This window comes from Ctenopharyngodon idella, chromosome 5, assembly GCF_019924925.1.
Source record: "Ctenopharyngodon idella isolate HZGC_01 chromosome 5, HZGC01, whole genome shotgun sequence".
Lineage (NCBI taxonomy): Eukaryota > Metazoa > Chordata > Actinopteri > Cypriniformes > Xenocyprididae > Ctenopharyngodon > Ctenopharyngodon idella.
This window is the reverse complement of record NC_067224.1, coordinates 33,989,801-34,002,288: the sequence shown is the minus strand read 5'-3', so window position 1 is coordinate 34,002,288 and position 12,488 is coordinate 33,989,801. Positions and strand designations below refer to the sequence as shown.

At 35.9% G+C, this 12,488-nt stretch overlaps 1 protein-coding gene and 1 non-coding gene across 2 annotated transcripts; both read right to left on the bottom strand.

Moving 5' to 3' along the window:
• Nucleotides 1-734: 734 nt before the first annotated feature.
• Nucleotides 735-9,248, bottom strand: ranbp1 (RAN binding protein 1). Its single transcript, XM_051894498.1, has 6 exons — nt 9,051-9,248; nt 7,677-7,813; nt 3,218-3,375; nt 3,013-3,141; nt 2,315-2,377; nt 735-2,071 (listed from the first exon to the last, which is right to left on the bottom strand). The coding sequence occupies exons 1-6, from the start codon at nt 9,063-9,065 to the stop codon at nt 1,926-1,928; spliced, it is 648 nt and encodes a 215-aa protein (XP_051750458.1). The 5' UTR covers nt 9,066-9,248; the 3' UTR covers nt 735-1,925.
• On the bottom strand, nt 2,153-2,282 carry LOC127513740 (small nucleolar RNA SNORA77). Its single transcript, XR_007930494.1, has one exon. It is a non-coding gene; the product is annotated as a small nucleolar RNA SNORA77 (small nucleolar RNA).
• Nucleotides 9,249-12,488: the final 3,240 nt, after the last annotated feature.

Here is a 12,488-nt window from a genome sequence, read left to right as displayed (position 1 = left end):
AAACAGCTTGCTGACTTTTCCATTTGTTGACATGACGGCTAGATTCAGATGGTAAATATCATACAGGCCTATCAAGTTGGGTGTCCTACTTAGAGATAATCACCATATTTATAATAAACCATCATATAAAAAAAAAAAAAGATATTATCATATAAAATATGCTATATTAAATTATTATGGGATCTCATTCAAAGCTTTCAGAATCTTTACTTTTTTAAATAGGCCTAATTTTGCTTCTGTATTTTTAAAATGAACATTTTAATGACAGTGTATTTATTGAACAAAAATTAATTATAGTACAAACTTTACTAAAGTGATTGTTTTGAACAAGTATTAGACATTAAAAACATTTTACTTTAGCTTTAAGTATTTGCATCAATACTTTGTGCCTTTTTAAACAAACCACTTTTATGATTTATTTTCACAAAATCTGTTACTTTATCAATGTTCAATAAAATAAATTCTGCAATCATACACTATGGGAGTAGTGAAAAGCACATTTTTCTTGTGTGCCTTTATCCCCATTGTACCCTACAATATGCTGCAATGCTTTTCTTCTATATCACAATCTGATTTTAAACACTTTCAAACGGTTTTAAAATGTATTATGCTATATGAAACGAGTACAAGACTTGTCTCATGACTAACATCTCCAAATCATAGGCTATTACACAAACTGAAAATTCATATTTTTCCCATTAGGCTTTTAAATGGAAGCCATACAGACACTGATGTATGACAAAGCATCAGTCTTTAATTTGGTTTGATCACAACCCTTTTACATGATTTATAATTAGTAACCACTATAAAATGTGAGATTTCAAGTCATTCATCACATGCCAAATGTAATTTAAGGGACCCTGCTGCTTTTATTAAAAAAATGCTCAGAAACTGGGAATGTGGAAAATGTACGGTTCATCAAACACAATATCAAAACCGCAATTCCTAAAATGTACATTCAAAATAAAAAAAAAAATGAAAAAAGCAAAATGTCTAAGAGACCAAATTATTGTGCATGCAGTCATTGTAATATTACATAAGATGAACCTTAGACATGGCCTGTAAAACTTGATCAATGCTGTTTCCTGGAATTGAAGTTCTAACAACCCTTATGGAATGAAAACCATATTTAATTAGTGATACAGTACCTACTTCACTTATCTTCCTATTTTTTTTTAAAGCACTTAATATGCATTATCACAACAGGTTTCAACAATTTAAAACCTTGCTGCTTTTCCACAGTCAAGTGATAACGGAGTCAACCATTCTTTATTTTCTCGATTTCCAATTCAAACAGAAGAGGGTCACACTCATAATAGAAGGGTCATACTCAAAATAAAACTTCCTTCAGTTATTCAGAGCAAACTTTTTTTTTTGCCAGATGCAGCCCTCCACAGAAAATGATTAATTTTAGTCATTCAATAGTAAATTCAAGCCACAGAGAAGCCAAATGTTCCTCATGTGACTTTATTGTAAGGAAAAGTCAAAGATCGCAGATACTCATACTCCCTATCAACTCATACAGCCCGCTCTCATATCAGACAGTGCTCATCTAGACACTCACAATATAACTCTTTAAAGTACAAAAGAAAAACAACAAAAGAGGTTACCCAATGTGGGAATCAATCAATAGCACAAGCCTTGTATCATAGCATGTCGTGTAAATACACAAATACATGATGACTGACGACTGGTCCACAATGTATGAGAAAATGATGGGCGATATGAGAGTTTGTGAATGGGACAAAAGCTCACAACATCTTGATGATTGAGAAATGGACGCATTAAGAGTGGCACCAAGGTCTTGTGAAGTCAAGCGGCCAAAAAGAAAAAAAACAAAAGTGTCCAATTTTTCAATTTCAGAGTCTGTTGTAGAAAAGGGGAAAATGGCAAGTGGAGGATCCGTATGAAGCGACGTTCCGGGCTCATTTCTTCTCCTCCTCACCAGTCTTCTCCTCTTTCTTCTCTTCCTTCACCTCCTCTTTCTTGTCCTCTGAACTCTTTGTCTTGTCATCGTTCACAGACAGCTCCTCGAGCTTCTCTGCCACTTTGTTAGGGCTGTTCAAGCTACCTGTGAAACGAAATTAAAACAGTTGAGTTTAAAGCTTTTCAAAGAGTACACAGACCTAACACAAATTTAACAAAGAAAAAGAAAAATGTCTGAGAAGATACAGTCACCTCCCAAGTGAATGGCAAGGCAGTTTGTAACATTCTTCATGTTACTGTAGCAGACAGAAAAAGTTTAAGGCTGGATGTGTCAGTCTTAAACAGAGTGAGTCTGCATTACTCCTGGTAGAAAATCCCACCATCTTACCTTCTAGAGACTTTCTGACCTCTTCTTTGCATTCATCAAATTTCATCTTGAACTTCTGTGCATCTGCAAGACAAAGGAAACATAAAAAAAAAGGGCACAAAAAAGCAGAAGTCTTTTACGCCAATGACAAAAGTATAAAAATACTTAAAAATACACAAATTTTAAAATGAATACTATTCAATACGCTATTCAGAATAATTTTTTTAAGTCTGCATTAAATGGATATTTATCCATTTCCTAAATGCATCTTATTTTATTATGAATGATTCATCCATGCATACCTTTCAAAAAAAAAAAAAAAAAAAAAAAAAAAAAAAAAAAAGACCTTGTAATCTTTTATTGAAAGGACATTTCTCTTTGGTGACATATGCTGGACTTCTCCAATCATTCAGCCAAGTCAGCTTAAACCCCACCCCATTATGACAATCAACTACAAGTGTGCATTCAGATTTGCCTCCATTCAATCAATAGATAGAATCAAGTCCCCATCCAATATTTATTTTTTTTTCCTTTTAGATAATCTGTTTCACTCGGATGCAAGTCACAATCACGGAAGAAAAGATCTGTTGCTACTTGTTTCATTGCGAATTTGCAACATTAAAAACTTTAACTTTTCTGTATTTTGTAGAGTTTCGATTAGTTTTAATTCAACAAGATCCTTGAGACTTGTTCTGGAGATCATGTTCATTTATACTCACTCTCTGCATTGAGAAATCGAATAGCCAGCAGCTCTGCTTTGGGTTTTTCATCTGCAAAGTCAGCATGTGTATTCCACACCCAGGCCCTGTCACTGCCTGCATTGGGCTTCAGCTCCATCAACGGCATAACTAGAGCACAGGATTTAAATACATTAGTGATTCAAAAATAATTAACAGGAGGTGAACAGAAAACAGTTACACTCACTGTTGTGGTTGGCACAGATTTTGAGGGTGCGATCTCTCCTCATGAGAAGGCGGATGGTACCCTTCTCTTTGTGTCGCAGGAGTTTGACATCACCCGTCCCACGCTCCTTCCACTCAGGAGGGTCGTTCTCACTGGCAAAACGATACAGCTTTGCCCTCCTACAAAAATCATGTTGAAAAATGTCAGCAAAAAAAAAAAAAAAAAAAAAATTGGTTTATTATATTCAAGAACAAAACCCATGATCAAATAACATAGGTACTTTAGCAGGGCTCAACAATAAGGACTACCTGATGACCCGGTGTTAGCGTGAAAGAAGCTCAGGACAGTTGATGGAATTATAACTGCGTCGTCACAACCGTATAATTTGCGCATTTTTAAGTGGTGAAGTGATTTTGAACCATTCTATTGAGATTCCATTCCATCGGTCATTCCATGCGATTTCAGCACGGTTTTTGATAAATACCAACTCACATTGTGCGTGTAAATCGCATGCGATGTAAATCCAAAGCTCACGATTTATGTGCTGACACTATACGGTCCAATTGTCGAGCTGCAACTTGACTGCTCACACTATACGTATGAAATACGTGCAATAACCAGATATTGGTGATAAAGATGATTCAGCATTTCCAATTAATGTATTAAATTATTAGTATTATTTTTATTATTAGGGTGCTTTTATTATTAAATTGATATTACAATTAATTTGCCCCGTATCCACGATAATTTCATAGTGCATTACCACATAACTGACACACTGCGAGGATAATAAAAGATTAGACAGATTAGCTTACTCCTCATTTAAAATGACTAAAACATTTAGGTCTATTACACAATGAATTATAGGCCTATAATTAAAATTATTAACAGTCTATATGTTCGAACACTGCAATAATCAATGAAAATTAAGACCAGCTTTATTTTAAACATTGACTTTCAAAAACAACTTAAAATATTTCTCTTCTCACTTTATCACTACATGGGCCACAAGAGAAATATTAAGAAAATAAATTAAGACAGTTATATCAGTGTATGATACTGAAGTAGATTTATCTCTCGTTGTCTCAGAGAATATGCGCCATTATTGCAGCATCAGATGCCGAAAGCTTGGTTTTTACTTTCACTTTCTGTAGCGAATAACTGACTGGATTTTGAGACTACTTCACCAGTATAACTCTAGCACAAAGATGGCGCATTGCTTATGTGATATCCACTGACTCGCCTTTATGGTTTAAAATGGTAAAATTTCCAATATTGCGACGTGACATTTTTCTTCATCACCAATTGCAAAATGATAGACAACTGTTACATTTCCCGTGATAATAAAATTAAGTAAACGTTAAATGAGTAAATAAGCAAATTAATGATCAAGTAAATTAATAAAAGAGCACAGCGTATATGGACACACAGGTGGCTTGAATACGTGGGTAATATTGGTTATCCATTTTGCAACACAAATTGGACGTAAATAACAGTTTACTAAATTCCAGCTAGCTACAGAACTTATAGATCTCCCTCTTTTTGTTTTCTTTCTTGCTGCATTAAAGATGAAATGCTCCACAGCAACTATATAAATTTATCCACTAACCATTCAGGAACTTCGAGTTGCATTCTAAAAGTTGAACAATGTTTGAACAATGTAAGGCTGAACACCGTTACTGACAATCATCATTTTGGCTGTGAGAGTTTCTCCAGCTTTGTTGTTGTTGAGCAACTGAAGCGTGCTGTTAAAGTTCTGCCCTCTTCTGGAAAACAGGCTGGGAGCAGCAGTTCATTTGCATTTAAAGGGTCACACACAAAAAAATGGCGTGTTTTTGATTACACCCAAATAAGGGCAAATTTGACGAGCTATAATAAATTATCTGTGGGGTATTTTGAACTGAAACTTCAGACACATTCTGGGGACACCAGAGACTTATATTACATCTTGTGAAAAGGGGCATAATAGGTTCCCTTTAACACTCATGGGTCGGCTGGTCACGCCGGCGATACCACTGTGCTTTTTTCTTATCAGTATGAAAGAGACTCAAAATACTCCATCAATGTTGCACATACAATTAAGAGTTATACACCATTTTAATCTGTGAAGTATCTTCTTTTATTTGTGTACACTCAGAGTAAAAACAAAATGTTGTGCTTTTTGTAAAATAAAGAAAACTAACATGATGTGTGATCTGTCGTCTCCCTCTGAACGAAGTCCAATCTGATAGTTCTCAGAAAATGAACTGTAACTTAGTAAATACTAATCACAAAAAAATTAGACTTACATCTAAAGAAACGTTGAAATGTCAGGTTTTAAATCGTGTAAGTCAAATCAAAAACAAAAATTCTGTTTATGTAATCTGAATGGAAAGAGACATGTCAGACGCCCATGATTCAGCTCATTATCCGCTAATGCGGCCACGCCCACGGAGCAAGTGCTATTCAGACGCAAATTCTGAGGCAATACATATATACATCGTCGCAATCGTGTATTTATTATCTTGAAAAGTGTTTATCTGCATGTTATAGCGATCTCTGAAAGCCTCTGTTAGTTCCTGGAATGTCACATGATATGCCTCTTCTTTTACTGAGATATTTGTGGACTAAAGGTGCACAGAGCGCCCTCCGGCTGCAAGTATGAATTGAAAACAGTATCCAGCGCTCAGTGATGACAATAAATACTGAATAAATATTACTCCTCTGTATAGAAAATTGACAAACATATGAGAATCCATCAATATTTCTCCAAATGTGCATGCTTTTAAGCATATTAAGAAATTACAGCCAATATAAGATTTTAAGAGTCAACATGTGAAGCTTGAGTCTTAGATCTTTTTAATGATGTATAGTTTGTCAACTGCACATTAACATTTAGGCTATATAATATAACAAACATATTAGCCTATATGAAATGCCATAGAGGTAGGAATGTTCAGACGCTTTGCATCACAGAAATACATTATATTTTAAAGTATATTAAAATAGAAAATCATTATTTGGTTAGAGACTTAAGACTTCTTTTAAAAAAAATGTGTCCAATCTTTTGACTTGTACTGTAATTTAACATAGGCCTATACAAAATTTTCTTCACATGATGTGCAATAATACGTGCATGCATGAGATCACAAAATGCATGAGTTTTTTTTTTTTTTTGTCAAGAGTGGACATTAATCCTCTTATCAGCATGATCACAGAGGGTTTTTTCACAGCCTACCTGACTGAAAGAGCTCATTATGCGGCTCATTATGCGAATATTTTGTCTTCTCAGGTGTGAATCACGGCATTATTCATGAAGATTCACGCCTCCATGCATACTGTGTTTCTGCGCTCTGATGACGGAACTGATATGTCAATGTCAGTGTATATGTCAAAGAGTGCGAGACATCACTTCCGTTGTCAGAGCGCGTTCAGACCTCACCAACCGGATGCGCAACGCAGTTGGACATAGTGGTGTTTTAGAGGTAAAAAAAATGATATACTGTTCGGTTTCTCGCACAAACCAATCGTTTCGTGTCTTAGGACATCAATGTGTCGTCACGAGCCGCAGGGTTTAATTTGGATTTGTCTGTGCGTGTTTTTTTTTACTCTTATAGATTGTGTTGCCATTGACGTGTATTATACGACTGACAGACGGCAACGGTTGGAGTTAAAAATCATCATGTGTGTTCTACTGAAGAGACAAAGTCATCTACATCTTGAATGCCCTCGGGGTAAGCAGATAAACATCAAATTTTCATTTTTGGGTGAACTATCCCTTTAACATGTTTATAAGGCCACCAAAAGTGTATGATTTGAGTGGTTTCAATTGTTCCTACATTTATTCATAAATTTAGAATAGATTTTAGAATGAAAGTTACTGACGAATCATGATTTGTTCATCCGCAGATTTTACTCATGCTTAGTGTATGAGACCCACTGTTTTGCTTGTGCTTCGGCTCTGAGTGACTCTGCGGGTGAATGCCACTTCACATTAGATATTGCTTTAGAGAGCTGCATGTGGCAATTTATTTGTTCAATAAAATTCCTTACCTGTTGAGTAATAAAAATCGGCATCTCCTTGTCAGCTTTACAACATTCTCACAATCTCAGAAAAGCCAAGCCAATGTTGATTCTCATTTCATTACGAGCTCTGTTCTATGTTTTTTAACCACCCCAGAGGTTCAAGATTGATTGTGTTTTCCATGTCAACCTTGCTTGCTCGTTGTGACAACTAACCCACACCACTCCCACACTATACAAAGTAGCCAGAGCAACTTGTCTATATACGGATATAAGACGCGCATCTTGACAGGTCTAAAATATAATCACTTATAATAGGCTTACTATAGTGAATCAGGGTAAGAAAAAAAAACATTTTGGAAGGATAGATGTATTGACTCCTGTTTTAAATAGTTCATTTTGAACAACAACAACAAAAAAAAAAATTACATAATGTACCTTTAAATATGAACCGACTTAGTATTCGTTAGTGACTTACATCTTGAAAAGCTCCTCCTCATCCTCTTCTAGAGTCTTAACATCCTGCTCAGGTAGGGAGACGATGGGCTCAAAATGAGGGTCATGGTTGGAGTCCTCTACATTTTCCGTTGATGCTTCATGATCATCTTGTGCCTCCTGGAGGGGGAAATAATAACAGCAGCTTTTGTAAATCAAAAAACAAATATGCTAATGACTTACTGCAGTTGAAAAATGATCAATTAGGTCATTTTGTAGACCCCCTTTTCTTTAGAATAACAATGCATTTGTTCTGCTGAGCTTCATGCTGTCCTGATCCCAGTTGTGGGGATCCTGCTTCCACATTACTCATCAGATCAGTGGAGTGAAAAGCTGTGGGATTTGGAGGGATCATTCTCTGGAGTTTGGCCTATTGTCTCCAAATTTGCTGCTGCAACCAAACTTACATCCACTGGTGCTGAGCCGTGAACTTGAACTCACATGCTGTGATGCTAGGGAATTCATGCTCTTACGATCCACTAATCACTAGTCTAACATCCATGAAGGCCTTGTAGCTTGAATTATTCAAAGCTTTCCGACCAACTCTGGCAGCAGATCTTCTACACATGTAAACTGGTTCAACTCCTCCTAGTTAAGTTTCTTCAGCCAGCATTTTAATAATACTAAGCAGTTTATTTTGCTAAACAATTTACTTCACTCAAGATCACATATCAGGAGATGTTTATGTCTAAAGGGTTGAGTTATACTAGTTTCTCAGAAGTGGACATTCAGTTAGCACCAGGCTAGCAGAAGCTAATAAGCGGCCTAAAAGCGTTTAAGTGTTTGAATCTCCGTCTCAACCCACTGTTTTGACACCATTGAGCAAATACCGTTAAAACACGCAAATGAACCCGGAAGGGTGCAAATAAACCGGCTTTGAACTTCACATGTGCGGCAGGTTAGCGATGCTAACACACACAAGCTAGCAGTGTCTTAGCATAGCAGCTTTCGATTTAAATTATGAGCAGTATTTAACTGGAACATGCCGTGGATACTTGTATTACTAAAATAAACATAACAGACAATGAAATATTTGTTTTTAAGTAAGTGACGAACACAAATACACATATAATTATTATTTTTAAGAACGTTGCAGCTGCTATTGACAGTGTAGCGTGATTTAAAATAAACAAATGACTCTGACAATGTACAATTACACGATATTACGAATAGAAAGTAGAAAAGTGCGGTTTTTACGACTAATATTCAAGCGCGCGACGTAGGACGAGGAAAAAACACCTGCTTTTCACTCTCTGTTAAATAAGACCTGTATAAAACATTTATCGCACAAAACACCCGAAATAACCGTCTTTCGCAGTCCAAAAGGGACAGAGGATGAAGATGATGTCACTCTTACCTTTGGGTCTGACATGGTTTTTGCAGATGTTTGAAGATTAGGGAGAGTTTCTGTTAGGTTTGATCAGTGCGAGCTCGTGAGATTTCACTCCGATACTTTCGCGCGCGCCTAACCGGAGAAGAGAGACGGTGACGTCAGCACACCCCCAGCAACCGTGCGACGTCAACGCGCGCTTGGGCTACGCACAAATTCTAAACTCCAGTTGATGAGAGTAGATGATGTTGCTGCTGTTTGTTTCTTTATCAGTTTATCAAGTACATATGCCTTGATTTTCTTGGCTTTGGCGTTTTTGAGAAGCCTTTCTAGCAAGTCTGGAAAAGAAGATAACAGATGATTACATTCAACATCTGACACTCTGTAAAGTTTTATGGTCCTGGGATTTTCCTACATCTCATTGACCCTCTGTTGAAAAACTGCAAATGCATTTTTAGAGCCCTGCAATGCAGCAGGATTGACCTTTATTAAAGCCTTGTAAGCTAGAAGACTGAGACTTCAGCATGTTCATCTCAGAGCTCTGACATCTCTGTCAGATTCATTAGGCTATGTGACAACTAGTTGGGATAAATTATCTGTCACTGAACCGACTCTGTTGTGTGAATAATACAGAAGAATGTTGACAGCTAAGGCTCACTGTAAGATTTGTTTCACTTATAGGAAAGTGCCTTAAAACGTGCCTATGTTGATATTTTTAAATCAATACACACTTTAGGAAGAAATTAAAATGGTCAAATACTAACTTGGGAAATTAAAGCATGATAATTAATTAAGCATGACCCTGTCGTGTAACTTTAGCAAACTGTGAGATTAAAAATGTACATTTTCCTGGCCAAAACAGTTGGTGCACAGTTTTGTTATGTGTCGCTCTTTACCCTTATTTAGTGGAAACAACTACTATTTAATTGCTTTAAAAGGTGTTGCAATTCTGTTACAGTTACAGCTATTAAAGGGTTAGTTCACCCAAAAATGAAAATAATGTCATTTATTACTCATCCTCATGTCGCTCTACACCCGTAAGATCTTCATTCAAATAACGACTTTTCAACAATGTAGTGATGGGCCGATTTCAAAACACTGCTTCGGAGCTTTGCGAATCGAATCAGTGACTCGGAGCGCCAAAGTCACGTGATTTCAGCAGTTTAGCCGTTTGATAGGAGATCCGAGTCACTGATTCGATTCGTAAAGCTCCGAAGCAGTGTTTTGAAATCGGCCCATCACTATATTGTTGAAAAGTCGTTATTTTGTTTTTTTTGGCGTACAAAAGTATTCTCGTCGCTTTATAATATTAAGGTAGAACCACTGAACTCACATGAACTGTTTTAAATAGGATTTTAGTACCTTTATGGATCTTGAGAGAGGAAATGTCATTGCTTTGAATGCAGGCCTCACCGAGCCATCGGATTTAATCAAAAATATCTTAATTTGTGTTCCGAAGATGAACGAAGGTCTTACGGGTGTAGAACGACATGAGGGTGAGTAATAAATGACATTATTTTCATTTTTGGGTGAACTAACCCTTTAATTTAACATTCATTAAATCAAGGATTCGCAATGTTTACAATCATTTCTTAGGGGTCAAGCAAATGTGTGGGCTCCATTAAGTATCCAAATTGAACCTTTCTGTATGATAGAAGCACATTTTAAGTTTGTATTGTAGCCTTTGTATTTTAGTATTCTTTTCATTATTTAATGGTAGTCAACAAATAACTTTTTTTATAATGTTTTTATTTTTTAAATATTAACCCCCAGTTTCACAGACAATATGTCAGTGCCATTGTTTTGTCTCAAGATGCACACCAGTAATGTTTTTTTTTCAAGGCATGTTTATAAAAGCTACTTAAATGTCCTGATTGAACTAAGGCCTAATCCTGGCTTAATCTAAGCTCTGTCTGTGAAACCAGGCCTAAGTGTATGTATAAAGGTACATGTATAAGACTAATCAAAAAACTGTATTTATTTAGACTATTTATTTTTTTTATTTTGCACAATTCCTGCAGTGTGACAACAATCTTTTTAAAAAATTCATACAAGGTAACAAAAACTGTATTCATAATAATGTGAAAGTAATGCTGTAACTGTTTGAAATGAATTTACATGAAAATAAAGAAACCTATGCCTAGTTTGTCCCAATATAGATGTGTCCTTTGCTTGCCACTAATTAATAAAGTTTAAAATAACCAAAATTAATTTTGGGAGCTTGCATGGTATCTCCTTTAACTCAAAGATTGTGTTACTTCAGTTGGCTGACATTTTACTATGTGGTGCACAATAAAACAAAGATAAACATGCATTCTGCATCTTCTGGGAAAGTTATGTGACACATAGTGAAGGACAAAATTCTCAAGAAATAAAGCCTGATGCCAATGTAATTATTTTCCCCAAAGTTGTGTGCAAAAGTAATGCCTGGAACCACAGAGAAGAGCCAAACAGTGAGTGGTCCACATTAGAAGAGAGCTACAGAAGAACCTCTGCATTAACTGAGCTACTTTTGGTAAAGCAGAATATACACACAGAGCAGCTTCACAGATCAGCAAGAGAAACAAGTCCTAACTCATACTGTTTTAATGAATGTTTGTATCATTCCCTGTGCTTAAGGAAATGTAGTCAGTGCTCAGACCGCTTATAATAACCTTGATTCAAATTTTGCACAAAACTATGAAACTAAAACTTTGTGCAACATAACTAAGGCAATTTGCAAACGTTCATAATGGTCAATTAATTTCTATGAATCTAGGCAAAATGGCTATTCAGAATCCCCTTAATTCTACATACTACATAATTTAACCGAATCATTTTTTTCCAGTTGTTGTGGAGTTTTTAACTAAGTTTGTGACTTGCGAGGCCCTAGAGCTCAGGTTGGAATCGATTTTATTATTTATTATCATTTTTAATGCATGTTCAGCATAACAAAAAATAATATTTAGAAGTCATGTTAGGAATATGCAAATCATTTTGTATTACATTAATAAAAAAAAATAGCAATTTTGCTACCTTACCATTTAATGACAAAAATAAATCTGTTATCTCTCTACTAATATAAACTATTTTCTAATATCTCAACAAATTAGTACTGTAACAGTATCACAATAATAGGACCATTGCTAACTATACCATCATTTTCATGTTAAAGGTTACTAAAACTCACCATGCTGTTGCATCTTGCAGCTCAAATACTCGGTTAAAACTAGTTTCATGCAGGTGAATCACATTGCCTAATGCCAATCTTATAAAAAGGGCCATTTTAAGGTGGATACTATTATAAGGCAGTCTAAGATTTACTGTTGTTCAGATCAGCAGCAGTCAAACAGTTTGTTCTGCATGCCAAAGCCCAAAAAGCTACAGTTTGTGTCCACAAATCTCTGAGGCGGCAGCGGGGGCTGCGGTTGAGCCTTCTTGGCATGAAACACTAGAGGTATTTTCACTTAATCTACACAAGCTTGC